Here is a 15,853-nt window from a genome sequence, read left to right as displayed (position 1 = left end):
CGGCTTTTTCGATAACCTGATGAACAGTATGCAGGAAAGCATTCTCAGAACATATCGGAACCAGTAGTGTTCCGGAACCGGTTCCAGATGTCCCGCCAGAGGTGGCCAAGTTTAAAAGTTAACCAAACCCATACATGCGACATATCAAATAGTGGCTTTTTTGATATCCTGATGAACAGTCAGCAGGAAAATATTCTCAGACCATATGTATCTGAACCGGTAGGGATCCGGAACCGGGTCCGGGTGTCCCGCCGGAAATGGCCAAACAAAAAAATGAACCAAACCCATGCGACAAATCAAATCGCGGATTTATAGATATCTTGATTTGGCAGAAAAAAAAGTTTCCGGCCATATTTGGAACAACCGGTAGTATTCCTCACCGATTAAGGGTGCCCCATCGGAAGTGGTCAAATGTAAAGGAGAACCAACCCTATAAACAGTTGTTTTGGTAAACTGATGAACGGTTAACAAGAGAAACAATCATAGACCACACTTTGGAAAACCAATACTGTGCCGAAACCGGTTCCAGGTGCTCCGCCGGAAGTGGTCAAATGTTGAACGGAACCAAACGCATGCACACCACGCATTAAATATCGGCTTTTTCGATGACGCGCAGAACGGTCAGCAAATAAAGTCTCAGGCTACTTTAAGACTACCGGTAGTGTACCGGAACCACTTTCGAGTGTCTCGCCAGAACTGGCGAAATGCACACATAAGTGTTTGACAGTACATCAAATAGCAGCTTTTTTGAATACACGATGATCGATTCGTAAGAACATAGCCTCAGACCATATTTTAGACAACCGGTAGTTCCCCGAAACCAGTTCTGGGTGTTTCACTGGAAGTGGTCAAATGTAAAAGTGATCTATACCCACCCATGCATGAGATAAATCAAATCGTGTTTTTTTTTGGTAACCAAATGAACGTTAGCAATGAAATAGTCTCAGACTATATTTGGGAGACCCGGTGTGCTCCGGAACCTGTTCCGGTACCGCATCGAAAGTAACCAAATGTACCATGCAACATATTACATCACGGCTTTTTGAATAACCCGAGGAACGATTAACTAGAAAATAGGCTCACACCACATTACAGACTACTGGTAGGGTTGCACAACCAGCGTTTGGTGCTTCGCCGGAACTACGAAAGTAAATAAAATCAATGCAAGCGAACAAAATCTTACAAATTAAACCCACATATAAACAGACGTCGCACTATACTCACTACCTATCGCTCTTGTTTTCAACGGTCAATAAGATATAGCTTAAATGTTCAGAAAAAAATTTTGTGATCTGTGATTGTGTAAAGAGTTATAGCTTAGCTTGTTAGTATCGTCTTGATATTGATCAGCCTCCAGTGTTAGTGAAGGTGCTCAACAAAGTGCTCAAGCAGTCAACTAAGAAGTCTGATATTTTTCAGCCCTGCTTATACGTTGAACATAACGTCGGACTATGTGCAATCAAAAAGTTTTAAGTGAATTCAAAGATTTCTTTGATAAAATGCTTGCTTTTCTATAAAAATATTCGGATTCAGAAACACTTTGACTTACGTTGCCGGAAAGATTGTGAGAACATGTTCGACGAGAAAGGCACTATCACCACTAGGTGGATTAATTTGGGTTTTTTTTTTGCCTTTCTCGTACACCAAAGTGTACCGCAAGGCTATATGTTCACTACAAAAACGAAATTTTGATAGAGCCCCCGGAGGGGCAAGTCTTATATACCAATCGTCTCAGCTCGACGAGTTGAGATGATGTCTGTGTGTGTGTATGTATGTGTGTATATGTGTGTGTGTGTGGGTGTGTACAAAAAAGGTCACCTAACTTTTAGATAGTAAACTTCAACCGATTTTGATGACCGACGATTCATTCGACGCGGAATCTGGTCCCATTGTTTCCTATTAAAAATAGTTCGGATCGGTCCAACCGTTCCGGAGTTATGGCCGTATAGGTCTTCCGGACCGGTACCCCTGGAAGTGGCCAAACATGAAATTGCAACAAACCCATACATGCTGCACATCAAACTGCGGCATTTTCGATAACTTGATGAATGCTTAGTAAGAAAATAGTCTCAGACCATATCTGAACCGGCAGTGTTCCAGAGCCAGTGAACCAAACCCATGCATGCGATACATCAAAGGGCGACTTTTTTGATAACCTAATGAATGGTCAACAATAAAATAGCCTCAGACCATATCTGAACCGGTAGTGTTTCGGAACCGGTTCCGGATATCCCGGAAGTAGTAAGTAGGCTAAGACCACATTAGGGACTGCTGATAGTGCCGGAGCCTGCTTCGGCTGTCCCTCTGAAAGAGCCGAAATATAAAATTGAACCAAAGCTATGCATCAAAGCGCTGCTGTTTTGATAGGCTAATGAAATTAGCAAGAAAATAGTATTATACCATATCTGAACCGGTAATGTTTCGGATGTCCTGCCAGAAGTGTCCAAATATAATAGTAAACCAAAACCATGCTTGTGACACGTGAATTCGCTGCGGGTAAGATACCCGATAACAGTTGGCAATAAATAGTTTAAGACCATATTTCGGACAACTGGTAGTGTTGTGGAACCGGTTACGAGTGTCTCACCTCTCACCGAAAGTGGCCGAATGTAAAAGAGAACTAAACCAATACTCGCGACATAGCAAATGGCTTTTAGGTATCCTGATGAACAGTAAACAAGAAAAAAATTTCAGATCATACTTGGGAAAACTAGTAGTAACCTGGAATCGGTTTCGAGTGTCCTTCTGGAAGTGGTCAAATGTAGAAGGGAAACGAAACTCATGCATGTGACACATCAAACCGCGGCTTTTTCGATAACCCGATGAACGGTTTAGGTTGTCCCACCGGAAGCGGACAAATATAACAGTGAACCAAACACATGCTTGCGGTATATCAAACCGCGTTTTTGTCAGTAAACCTAATGAACGGTCAGCAAGAAAAAAAAGGCTCAGACTTCAGAAGACGCTACCGGTGGTGTTGCAGAAGCAGCGTTGAGTGCTTCAGTGAAATCACGAAAGTGAACAAAATCAATGCAAGCAATAAATATGTGTAAGAGAACCAAAAACTTTTTTTTTGGGACTTTTCAACACCCCCCCCCCCCACCCCCCGCGTGGTCGTTAGTCCATGCAAAATTTTTTATTTGTCCATACAAAATGGTCATTGGCCGAACCCCCCCCCCCTCCCCCCTCATCACCACGTGGTTTATGGACAGCCCCTTGTTGTTGCCAACCCCATGCATGTTGAGGGTCATTTGAATATGACGACCATCGTTTAAGGAGAGGGTCTGTAAAAAAGTTATTACTCCATGTATTGAGAATACAAAAATACGTGAGAGGGGAAAGGGCTTCTGAAATGCTCGAAAAATGATGGTCATCATTTTAGAATTTCTTCATTAAGTGGCATCTTGCTGAAGTATCAAGCAAATATTGTGTAGTTACAGTTACCACTTTGAATGTCCAACAAATGAAGCAATTTATCATTGAAAACAATGAGAGTTTGAAAAATGACAGCTTACCGCACCTTACCCTACAGTCCTCATTTTAGTTTAGAACTCAGATTTAGATTTCAGGCACATCAAAACTCAAATAGAAATAACGGTTGGGTTTTTATCTAATTCCCATCATACTAGGCACCTTCCAAAAATGATCGAGTTTATTCTTGTGCCTCGCCAAATTCCTCATGAATAATTTGAAGCCCAATTTTATTCACAAATTAGCTTTCAAATCATGCAAACAAATTAGATAACAAATTACACTAGTTTACAGCATTTTTGAACTCGGTAAGCTGATGATTATTTTTGGTGTAGAATCATGCCCTGAGTTCGAAAACGCGAATGAAAAAAAATACAGTAGAGCGGATTTTTTTTTCGATTTCCATACAAGGTTGATGATTTGAAATCGATTTCTGTTCTATTTTTAAGCAAAGTCGCCCACTTCAAACATCTCATTCTACGTAACCAATGATCCGATGAGTTGAATTTTTTACTGTAACTCGCCTACATATGATATGTCAAATAAACGTTGAGAAAGAATTTTTAAATTGTTTTTTGCTTATCAAAAGAAATATATTTCTTCATATATTTTTGGAAATTATGCTAAAATTTAAGAAGATCGTACATAAAAATCGCCAATATCTTGAATTTCATCAATCTGACGCAAAACCTGCATTCAGATGATCGAATGGTATTATATTTAATATTGAGCTGAAACTTGAACACTGTTCTACTTAAAAAAAAATTGAAGGTCGGTTCAATCAGCGCTTCAAAAATTTTGCTTCAACAATTTTGGTCGTCGACAGAAGTTCACGACTTTCATTTTATTTTGTAAACTATTGTTATGTTTCTTTAAAATAACATGATTAAATAATTGGCCCTCGAATTCTATTTCCGTCTACCCCATTTTGATTCTCGGCACAATTTCAATTTATTTCCAGTGTCACTATGGTACGTAGAAGAATGATTAAATTATGATTCAACCGAAGTTGTGTATTTGGAAAGCCAGTCAAACAATTCGCATACCAAATTAAACGGTGTTTTCAAAGTACCGTAAAACGGGGTATCATTGATCAGCGGGGTAACATTGATCGGCTTGACCGACCTCATGAAATGTTCAAACAAGCATTTTACATTGAACCAGTTTCTGATATCGAATGGTTTATAGTAATATGCTATTATTTAGCTATTAAATGACATGTAATTCTTGAACATTGAATTTCATAAACATTGAAATAAATCGATTTTTGCATAACTGTGTTTCGTAACTCAATTAGATACATTGTCAAACATTCATGCTTGGTGTGAATACTAGATACAATATGAGGTTCGAAATCACTGTATTGCTTCAATATGATATCCTAGAGTTGTATTTAATGAACGGTACTTTTATGAAAATTCTTTTTTCCAGTAAAATACACGATTTATTAAAAGTAGGCTATCAAAACCTTAAGCTATTGCCTACTTTTAGGCGTTATTCGCGGTTTGGAGAATTTTATTCTTAAAATAACTCAAAAAGTACACAACTTGTAAGAATTTGGACAACATATTCGAAATCAGCGACCCCGAATTTTGTAAGTAAGGGTACTGACATGATCAATGTTACCCCAAATCAACAAAATCAAATATTAGATTAAAAAGTATATTTAAACATGTTTAAAAGTTTTACAATACTTTTTCGAGTAGCTTAACACATAATCAGAGGGCCAGTACTTGTTTTAAAAATATAAAACTTATAACATTTGCGTTAACAAGGGAACTATTCCAGAAAGATCGAAAATTCTGATCAATGTTACCCCGGATTACGGTACTATGCTTTCAAAGAGCAAAATGAATTCAATATAAAGTGCAATGATGAAATCTTTCCATGTAGTTGTGAAATACGATGTATTGTCTGCTTGAAATCCACGTACACATTCGCTTGCATCCTGCCTTGGACGAAGAAACTTGTTTGTTTACAATTTATTGATGGAAAAAAGTTTTTTATTTGATAAATAAAATGCAAGCTGCTCTTGCATCAGTGAAATTCAACTTTTATGTACCATAGAGCTCTTGTGGGGTGTGAATTGAAGGTTAGATCAATAAGTACATCTATTAGGCTATAGAAAATAGCATTAGTGTATTCCCTAAGCAACCCAATTCGGCTAGCTGGTGTGGTTTTCTTCGTCATACGCAAAACGAAAAAAGTTGTGAACTTGTAAGTGGAGTGAAATTGAAACGTTAAATTTACAAAGTCTTATATTATGTTGAAAAGGATGCTAATGTGGAGGCCATATGCGTATATGCTTCCATTTGACCGCCCCTACTTTTGCATCATATTCAACATCATATACGATCGTGTGTTGACTGGGTATTCGATTTCAGTGCTATAGAGGCTGGTTATAGATAATCTACATAATTTTGCTTCCATCTAATGAGGCTTTGGCATAGGTATGTTGGAATATCAGTAATTATTATCAATTCTCCATCTTATGTGACGGAAATAAACGCATATGACGAAGTAAATTTCTACCCTTTGGAGCAGCTGAATAACATAACTGAAACCAATAATTGCCGTATTGAACTTGTCACTTGATTCGTACAGTACCCTATGCACCTAGCTAGACGATAAAACTGTTCGCTCGATGTGCAATTTATGACATGTCATAAATTCGTCCTGACACGCAATGAGAGCCCCCCCAACAAATACCTGTGTGTACATATTATCATGAAATGAAAATGCTACAAAGTATACAACGGTTATACATACACAACACGTCAACATTGATTTCGTTGTCGGACAGGTCCTTCCCGATGGAGTTGGCTAGCTCGCACTTGTACGCTCCGATGTCGCCCCGGGTCGAGTTCTTGATGATGAGCCCGATATTCTCCGGATTACCGCCGTCGTGCCGGGCGCTGTCCAGTTTGATCTCCTGATCGTTTCGGAACCACTTGACACTTTCGAGCGAGGCCGGATTCGCCTCGTAGTCGCACTTGAGGAGAAAATCCTGCGTTTCGTTGACTGTGATATTCTCCGCTCCGACCCGGACCACCGGTGGATCTGTTTCGGGTTTCAATGTCCAGTTTAGCGCGAAAGACAAATGAGACAGATACGGCAATACAGAAAACATGGGATTGGATGGGCGTCAACGAGAAATGAGAGGATGAGTAAAACAAATGTACACGCCGAATGTGGGTTAGCATTTTCATTGGGGCACAGGGAGCGACATAATCCACCGCGGGCATAAATCATGTCATCGCGTGGGGCAATTTAATGCCAACCCGCAGGGTGGGATATGTGCGGTGAGCATGAGTGATGGGACTTTGAGAAGGGGCGTTAACAGAGGGTGTTCAAGTTGCTGGAGTGATGTCACTCAGAGAAAGTTTCACAGAAATGCCTTAAATGTTGTTTAATAAATGAATTATTGTCCTTACTATTTTGATACTGAAAAATTACAAAAAAAAAATGAACGGAATAATAGTTTGAACAAGAAGTAATCATAATATAAACTTTTTAGCACCATGAACTTTTGGTTTAGTTACAGATGAACATTTCTATGAAACCTAAAAACTTTGAACACCCCTCGGTCATCGGAATCGGGAAAAGGTTCCACAAATCCGACCAGCAGCGGTAGTGGATACTCACACATGACCTCGAGGGTGAGGGTGTCGTGCAGTGGCCGGTCTCCGTCCTGGCGCATCACAATGTTGTCCGCCTCACAGCGTATCGATGCACCGTTCTCGAAGCGGGTTGCGGTGAAAATCATCTGACTGATGGTCTCGAATGTGCCGTCGTTTTGGAGGTACTGCAAAAAAAATAAGAGTCGAAACGAAGAAGAAATATTGCGGTTAGCCTTATTTCCACGGCTCGTCGTCGTTTTTCGGGATGTTCTTTCCGCTCTACTGGGGCAGTCAGTCAGACAGTCAGTCAGTCAGTCAGCCAGCCCGTCCGTCCGTCCGTCGTCAGTTCGGTCGATTTGTTGGGATTGTCCCAACAACGACCAAAAACTAGTCGATTCGTCGTATATGTACGAGTACGGACCCAGCGCAGCAGCGGCAGCGTGGTATCAATCAAAGTCAAATCAATTCCAAATTTAGCGGGAGTTGCGGCGTGCTGTGCCAGTAGTGCAGTAGGAATTCCGCTCAACAAACGGATGTGCGAAGCAAGATCAATGTCGGGAATGTTGACGAAAAAGGACCAATAACATACATTGGAAAAAGCGACGAGACGAATGAGCATGTTCGATTCGCTCGAAGCTCCATGCTCGCTCTCGGCAGCTCCAGTAAGGGCCATCAGATATGATTAATTGACACTGGATCATGCTTGTTTCCTGTTCGATACCTTTTCTGGGTTAGTTTGTTTGTGAAGTAGCAAGTGGTTCGATGAAAACTGCCAATTGATATTGGTTGGAAGTCAATAAGCTGTGTTTTTTCGATGAATTCTAGAGTGCACTTGGTTCAGTTTTTATTGTAGAACTACTGACAAAGTCAACAACGTGAAAAAAAATGAGAAAGTAAAAAAAGGAAGTAAAAAATAACACCCGCCTACGATAGTGTTCAATATTTTTTTATCAGCGGCAGCCTTTACAGATTCCATTCTCATTTATGAGATTTTTTTTTGTTGGCTACGCCAATTTCTATGACTTTGTACAATGTTGTGAAACAGAGCTTACATATTTAATGACCGGTCACACATATCGACAGTGAACAGGTTAGAAAGATAACTATATATGAAATCCATTAGTTCAACAGAAATGCAGTACCCAGTAGTAAACAAATAAAAGCAAATTAACAACAACCAGCCTAAAAGGGTGACTTGGGTATTATTGGCAGGTTTGTTCTTATCGTCATAGGGTTTTTTGCCGGCCAAATTACCTGAAACTTGGCCATATAATTCAGATTGGTTGGGAAGGCCAACTCTGGGTTCAACCGGTTCCAAAAAAAAAACCCTCCATTACGAAGAAAACAAAACTGCCGAAAATGCGTATGTTCTCCTATTTCAGTACCGACAAGTTCTTTACAGTTTGTCAGTTTATACTTATGACGGAAACCACTTTTTAGACCATTTTTGATCTCTGTAAGCGTTTACTATAGAATCATTTTAGTTCAAAAGGCAAATGAAAAAAAAAATACCTGTTCATTGACGATCGCACAATTTTCGTGGTTGGTACTCCAAGATTGACCGGAGCAATCGAAAATGCACAGAGAAACAATGCACAATGGAAAAAATAGGTAGAGGAAAAGATCTCAATATTTTGATATGGAGATCAAAAAGTGATATGGGTTTGATTGATATAAGAGATAAAAGATCTTAACATAAAATCAAAAATTTACTCCTGGAACATCATTATAATATCATGTTAAGATTTTGTAAGATCTAAGCAATAGCAGCGGGCTATTCGTTTGATTATAAAATGTCAAATTTTGATATTGTTCAGATGTTCCAGGAACGTTTTTCAGATATCATTTTCAGATCTTTTATCTCTTATATCTATCAAACCAATACACTACTGTGGCTGATTTCGTCGTTTTAGCGCGCTTAATTAACAACTTTTTAACGATGGCGTTTAGCGTCATGATGTCTTTGAGAAAGTTTTCCACTATCACAAGGAACTTCTTTTGAACTATTGTGGAAATTCATCAATCCCCCTAAAAGTGAGATAAGGAATTTATTTTTTGAATTTTGCAAAATACAAGGTTGGTGTCTTCACAAAAGTTGTAGAACATGTTGTTTGGAACAACTTTGTCGAAGACGCCAAGTTTGTCACTCCGTTACTTTTCAAAATACGTTACGTTTTCTATCATCAGCCCCTTGAAAAGGGGTTTTTCGCAATAACTTTCTAATAACTGATTCTACAGTTTTCTCATGTTCTACAAAGTTATAGATAATGGTAAAATACACAACTTTTGTGAAGACGCCAACCTTGTATTTTGAAAAATTCAAAAAATAAATTTTCTATCTCACTTTTAGGCGGATTGATAATTTTCCACAATAGTTCAAAAGAAGCTCCTTGTGATAGTGAAAAACTTTCTCGAAAACACCATGACGCTAAACGTCATAGTTGAAAAGTTATTTATTAAGCGCGCTAAAATGACGAAATCAGCCACTGTGCAATATCAGGTTTTAATCGACAGTATTTCACCTCTACCCGGGAAACGCGAATAAAAACAATATCTCTGCTCGGAGTGGATGGATTTGAATGAGTTTTTGACACAAACTGCCAAAATCTCAACAGATTCAGATAAGGAGGGTGTCATTCGCCGCACGATGCTGGAAATCAGTGTATTGCGCCCGTTTTACCCCACTATCTCTCTTTTTCACCATTTTGGAAAAATCCTAGAGTGAAAAATAAATGATTTATTCAATTCGTGTTTGTGTAAAACCTTCGGTAGTATCGAATGCAGCTGGTTTGGCTCACCGCACGGCCTTAAAAATTAAAATATCTTCAAACAATCCCGGTATACCCTATTACTTTGAATTTTCACATGCATCACCGCCCGGAGTGGAACGCAATCGATAAGAGCAGCCCAAGAAACATTACTAGCTGAATAGCAGTTTCTTAAGCTAAATTTTTTTTTTTTTATCTCTTTATTCGGGGATTTTCTGCCGTAGGCAGGTTCATCCCGGGTCATAGAAAAGCAGAACAAGCCAGAGGGGCTCGCCTGAGAAAAAGAACTACAGAAGTATTCCTTATGAGCTAATGTACAGAGTTTTATCGAAGTTATTTAGCACACTTGCATGAGAACAAATAGAATACAAATTTAAAAACGCAAAACAATTGATACATCATTGAAAGTTTTTAGGTGGCTTTTTAGTAAATTAAAATTCTGAATGGACAAAAAACACGAATTTTGTAAACAGGGACCGATTGCAAAGTATCACATAGTGCTTGAGGAATCACGATTAACTATTACAAAAAGTTGAACATGGCAAGAAGTGAGTGTGCTATATTTTAAAGTAAAGGCCTGCATCCTTAATGAAGCACATCAAAGCGGCAAGTGCTGATGAGTCATCCCTGAGGGCATCGCGTATACTTCCGGGGATCCCATACATCTGCCGGGGTCCTTCATAGGCTGGACAGACGCAGATGATATGCTCGACCGAGTTGTTAATCCCACAGATATCGCAAGTTCTGTGGAAAGGTATGCCTCCCAGGTTGTGGGAGGCCCTGGTGTGGCCCGTTCGTAGTCGTGAGATGAGGACTTGTTCTTTTTTAGATTTCAAGTCCGCCCAGGCGTTGGTGCTCTGCTTAATTTTCCGCAAATAGGTCCCACGGTAGTGGGCCCATTCGCTCGTCCAGGCGTCTTGAATAGATGAGGTGATCCAGCGTTTTAGGTCCAGCAAAGGAACAGTTGTTTTGTAGCGAGAGCCAGAATACCCGGAACCTGCCAAGTGGTCCGCCATTTCATTCCCAGGGACACCACAGTGTCCAGGGACCCACAAAAAGGTGCTTCCTGGTGGGGCTTGTTTGATGGTGGCTTGAATCCAAGGGTGACGGGGGGTATTTGATTGCAGAGCTGAGATGCAACTGGCCGAGTCTGTGATAATCACGACAGGCCGGTCCGCAGGTTTAGTTGCAGCGTGGAGGATGGCCGCCGCCTCGGCGGAGTACACTGAACATTGATCTGGGAGGCTTAGGCTGACCGCAAGGTTTTCCCCAGCTATCCCAATTCCAACACCCAGCGTCGAGAGCGAGCCGTCAGTGAACCTTTTTTGATGATCACTATAGGCCGTCCGAAGGAGTTCCGCCACTGATAGTCGCAGATGTATGGACGTGCCCCCAGCTCTAAAGTTTTCTTTGATTCTGTTGTCGAAGCGTAGTGTGGGGTTTCGCCAGTCCCGTTCACCGAACCACAAGCACTTCGCAATTGGTGGGAGTGTTAGACCGGTAGTGCTTTGAAGTCGCTTGGCAGCCTCGACTAGAAGAGGGGGTCTATTATTACTGGAGGTGCGTTCAGCAATGATGGCAGCCTTGCGACAAAGTGTTGCGGTGACACAGTGTCGGAATGGGAGTAACCCGGCTTCAACGCAAGCTGCATCCGCTGGCGTTGAAGGGAGGAGCCCAGAGATGATCCGTATATACCGGTTGTAAACCGGAGTAAGTGTGGTGATCAGGTTGTTGATGGCTAGGTAGGTCAGTTCGATACCGTAAAACAAGCGGCTGTCTATGGTGGCGGCTGCCACTTGGAAGAGTATCTTTCTGTTGCTGCTCCGATGAGGCTTAGATAGTGTTTGGATGAGGTTGAGGCGACTCCGACAGCTGTGTTTGATGTTTTCAAAATGCGGCTTGAAAGTCAATCCACGGTCGATCACAACCCCGATAACCCGAACCGTTTTTCGTACGGGGATTGGTTGATTGGCAATGGTAATAGGCCGGCCTTTCACCATATGTCTGAAGGGGCAGACATGACAGCGGACGCTCTTGTGTGCTGACATGGTAAAACCAACGGATGTAGCCCATTTTGCGACCCGCGTAACAGCAGCTTGGGCTTTCCGGCGAGTGGCAGGGGCGGTCGGGCCGGATACTATGAGAATAATATCGTCTGCGTAGATAAGGATATGAACCCCGTTCGGGAGGTTCTCAAAGACCCCGTCCATTAGAATCAAGAAAAGAGTTACTGAGATGACGGATCCTTGTGGTACCCCTGTCTCTTCTCTGAAGGATGCTGACTTGGTGTCCCCTATTAACACCTTGAACGAACGGTCGGATAGAAAGTTCTTTATGAAGTGCAGGATGTGGCCGCCAAGACCCCACCTAGCCAGCTTTTTGAGAACCAGAGGTGCCCAGACTCTGTTAAAAGCTTTGGAGATATCCAATGAGACGATCTCCGTATGATGATTGTTCAAGCTGGCCTCATGCAAAATTTCTCCCAGAGCAGCAAAATAGGAATTGGTTCCATGTCCAGGCCGGAAAGCATGTTGCCGGTGGTCGAGAAGGTTGTGGGACTGCAGGTAGTATGTCAACCGACGATTGACCATTCGCTCTACCACCTTCGAAAGGCAGCAGGTCAGGGCAATTGGTCGGAATCCAGAGAGCTCCCGTGTTTGTAAACCTGTTTTCGGTATGGGTACGACGAAGCTCTCTCGCCACTCGGGCGGATAAGAATCGTTGTGCCACATTCTGTTGATTAGCTCGAGTAAGGTGAGCTTTGCAGTTCCATCGAGATTCTTTATCATGGGGTATCCGACGTCATCAGGACCAGCGGATTTGCCATTGCTGCGGCTCAGAGCGTGCTGGAGCTCACCGAAGGAGAAAGGTTGGTTTATGTCTAGTTGGTTGCTAACGGGAGGAATATAGAAGTTGACCACGTCTACTGCAGAAGCGCCGGTCCCGCGAACAAAGCTCTGATCGTACCCGTCGAAGGAGGCCAATTCGGCAAAATGTTTGCCAAGTCCATTCGCAATGACATTCGGTTCGTTCGTGTAGGTTCCGTTTAAACAAACGGTGGTTGGTGTGGCGGCGCGTTTGCCGCTGAGTGCGTTGACCTTGGACCACAGGTTGCCAGTAGATTGGGACGCGTTGATGCTCTCAAGAAAATGTTCCCAAGAGGCTCTTTTGGCATCTCGGATCGCTTGCCGGCATTCGTTTCGCTTCAGGCGATAATGATCCAATTTTGCTCTGCGGTCGGGGTGATCAGGGGCCATCCTTTTGACGGCTCGTAGAGCTTTCCTACGAGATTTGACCATGGCTTTAATTTCTGGTGTCCACCAGTGCAGCGCCTTGCGACCGGGTCTGCTGCCGGTTTTCGGAATGGACGAATCCGCCGCTTGGGCGAGGACGGTGGTGAAACTAGAAATGTCCTCAGGATTGGAAGGTCGTAGCGAAGTACGGACTGTGTTGTTGAACTTTGCCCAGTCCGCCAAGTCGTAGAGCCAGCGGGGGCGTCTGGTTGTTGTGGGTGCTTCTGTTGCCACCGAGATTTGCAGTGGATGATGGTTGCTGCCGCATAGATCCGGGTTAATGCTCCAGAAGAAGCGTTGGACTATGGACCTGCTCACGAGGGAGATGTCAATGGCAGTTGAATGGTTCCCGCTCAGATATGTCGGAGAGCCGTCGTTGAGAATGCTGAGGTCGTTGTACTCGAATAGTTCCAAAAGCGCTGTTCCTCTAGAGTCGGAACGAATCCCCCCCACGCTGGATGGTGGGCGTTGAAATCGCCGAGTAGCAACCTTGGTTCAGGAATTTGACTGAGTACACTTTCGAGTTCACCATGGAGATCCGGAATGTTACCACATGGTAGGTACACGCACACTACAGCTATTTGGATGGGCCCTTGTAGCTTGACGCCGACAACCGGGAGGTTAGTGTCCACGTTGAGGTCAACATAGGAAATGGAGTTTAGTATGCCGATAGCTACTGAATGCCGGAAGTTTGTTCCTCGTTTGAGACGCCAGGTGTACTTACCGCCAAGGGAGCGGTTCAATTGATCTATCGTCACCTTATTCACCTCCTGGAGGGCCAAAATCCATGGAGGATCGCCGGTCACAAGAAGTTCCAAATCCGCTAGATTATTATAGTAGCCATTTATGTTCCACTGTAAACAGAACCTTATAGGTTTTGGTAGCGCTGGGACTGGATAGTTGGTGCTTGCCTGTGGTGTCGAGTTGGAGACGAGGTTCGTTGCCGAACGAAACAGAGCCCTACCAGTGGCCGGTTCGAGTGGAGAACCCACCAAAGGCAAGGATGATCCGACGGCGGAAAAAAAGGATGTAGAGACTTCGTCGGCTGGGATCGAGTAGGTAGCGTTTGGTGATATGTGGTTTGTTGGGCCGTTCTTAAGCTAAAGTTTGCTTGAGAGTGGTATATTCCACTCTTGTACAGCAAAAATGTTTGTTGGGAGGACCAACATTATATCAAATTGCCGATACTATGGAAGTTTTTACACAAATACGAGTTAAATAAGTCATTTATTTTGCACGCCAGTCGGGAGTAGATGCGGATTTACTCAAAATGGCGTGTGTGAGAGAGACAGAGAGCGGGTAAAACGAGCTTAGTAGACTAATTTCCAACATCGTGCGGCGAATGACTCCCTCCTTATCTGAGAGGTTTTTGCAGTTTGTGTCAAAAATTCATTCGAATCTATCCACTCCGAGCAGAGATATTGAATTTATTCGCGTTTTATACATATTTTTCCCACTGTGCAATGAATGGGGCTTGGGACTAGCAATGTGCATAGTTCTAGAATTCTCAACTATATTAAGTTTAGTTGTCACAATAGATCTAAAAAAGGTCGCAATAACAGACTCGAACAGGAAAAATAGGTCAGTAACGGCGCCATCTCAGGAAGTAATTCTTGTTAGTAGGGAAGGAGAACCGTTGTCGATCTAGGAGTCACCCATGGTTGGTGATACGATCTGACAATGGATCAATACAGTATAAAGAATAACTAGCCACAGAAGTTCAATGCCGCGACTGTTCGTGTGACTAACATCTAGTTTGCCACGCCCTTACAGCGTCAGCAGCAGTACTAGAAGTGTCAAGTTATATTTGTGCCTGCCAATCTTGAACAGCAAGCAGACCTGCTTCAAAGTCAAGACACTGGTTGGTTCACTTATAGTCTTTAAGAGACTGGTTTTTTCCAATACCGTAAAGCAAAAATCACAAAAGCATTTAGTTTTCTCAGTACCTTTAACCAGTTTCCTTTATGGACTCCTTGGCTAAAATACGGACGATTCAAGCTTAATTTCATTAAAAAAAATCGCCTGCGATTCTATCATGGATTTATTTTCTCCAGAGATTCTTTTACGAATTCATCCTGATATTTCTCTAGGTATTTCTGGGGAATAAAGGATACTGCCATTCCTCCTGCCTGCCCTGCCCCTAGCAAGCAGCAGTGACAGCAACCATCATGACGAGGTTGTCAGTTTGAAGCTGCCTCATTGAGAAACGGAGCTTTGGCGGAGCAAGTCGCCTTGATCGTGAGGTCCTATGTATAATGCCAAGTGATTCTACTGCAGTTTTCTAAGATGTCTGGGAACAAATTGTTCCGGTGATTTATGCAATATTCACAGTATTCATCTAGGTTTTCTTCTGAAGATTCCTCTCTCCTCCGATAGGGATTTTTCCGGGACACCTCGTGAAACTCCTCCAGTTATTACATCTGGGGCTCCTCACGGGATTCTTCCAGGGATTTCTCCCTGGATTCCTTCCGGGATTGATCCCGGGATTCGTCCCGGGATTTGTTCCAGTATTTATCCGGGGACTCCTCCAGGGGTCCAATAAGGGAATTTTCCAAGAATTTCTCCAGGTTTTATTGTGGAATTCCTCTCAAGATTCCTCCAGGATTTCTTCAAAGATTTCTGCAGGTGTTTCTCCCAGGATTCCTCCAAGGATTCCTCCAGGGATTGCTCTAGGGATTCCTTTAGGGATTCGTTCAGGGAC

The 15,853-nt window shown here is 42.5% G+C and overlaps 1 protein-coding gene across 13 annotated transcripts in view; it reads right to left on the bottom strand.

Annotated features, from left to right (window-relative positions):
• The window catches only part of LOC109425937 (hemicentin-1), a 365,357-nt gene that overhangs the window by 45,569 nt on the left and 303,935 nt on the right, over positions 1-15,853 (bottom strand). For all 13 annotated transcript variants that reach the window (XM_062856649.1, XM_062856650.1, XM_062856648.1 and 10 more), the window contains exons 8-9: positions 7,117-7,276; positions 6,241-6,531 (exon numbers count right to left, since the gene is read on the bottom strand). In XM_062856649.1, coding sequence (XP_062712633.1) covers positions 6,241-6,531; positions 7,117-7,276 — 451 coding nt within the window. The remainder of the gene's footprint in view (positions 1-6,240; positions 6,532-7,116; positions 7,277-15,853) is intronic.

Source organism: Aedes albopictus, chromosome 3, assembly GCF_035046485.1.
Source record: "Aedes albopictus strain Foshan chromosome 3, AalbF5, whole genome shotgun sequence".
NCBI lineage: Eukaryota > Metazoa > Arthropoda > Insecta > Diptera > Culicidae > Aedes > Aedes albopictus.
This window is presented reverse-complemented; position numbering and strand designations above follow the sequence as displayed.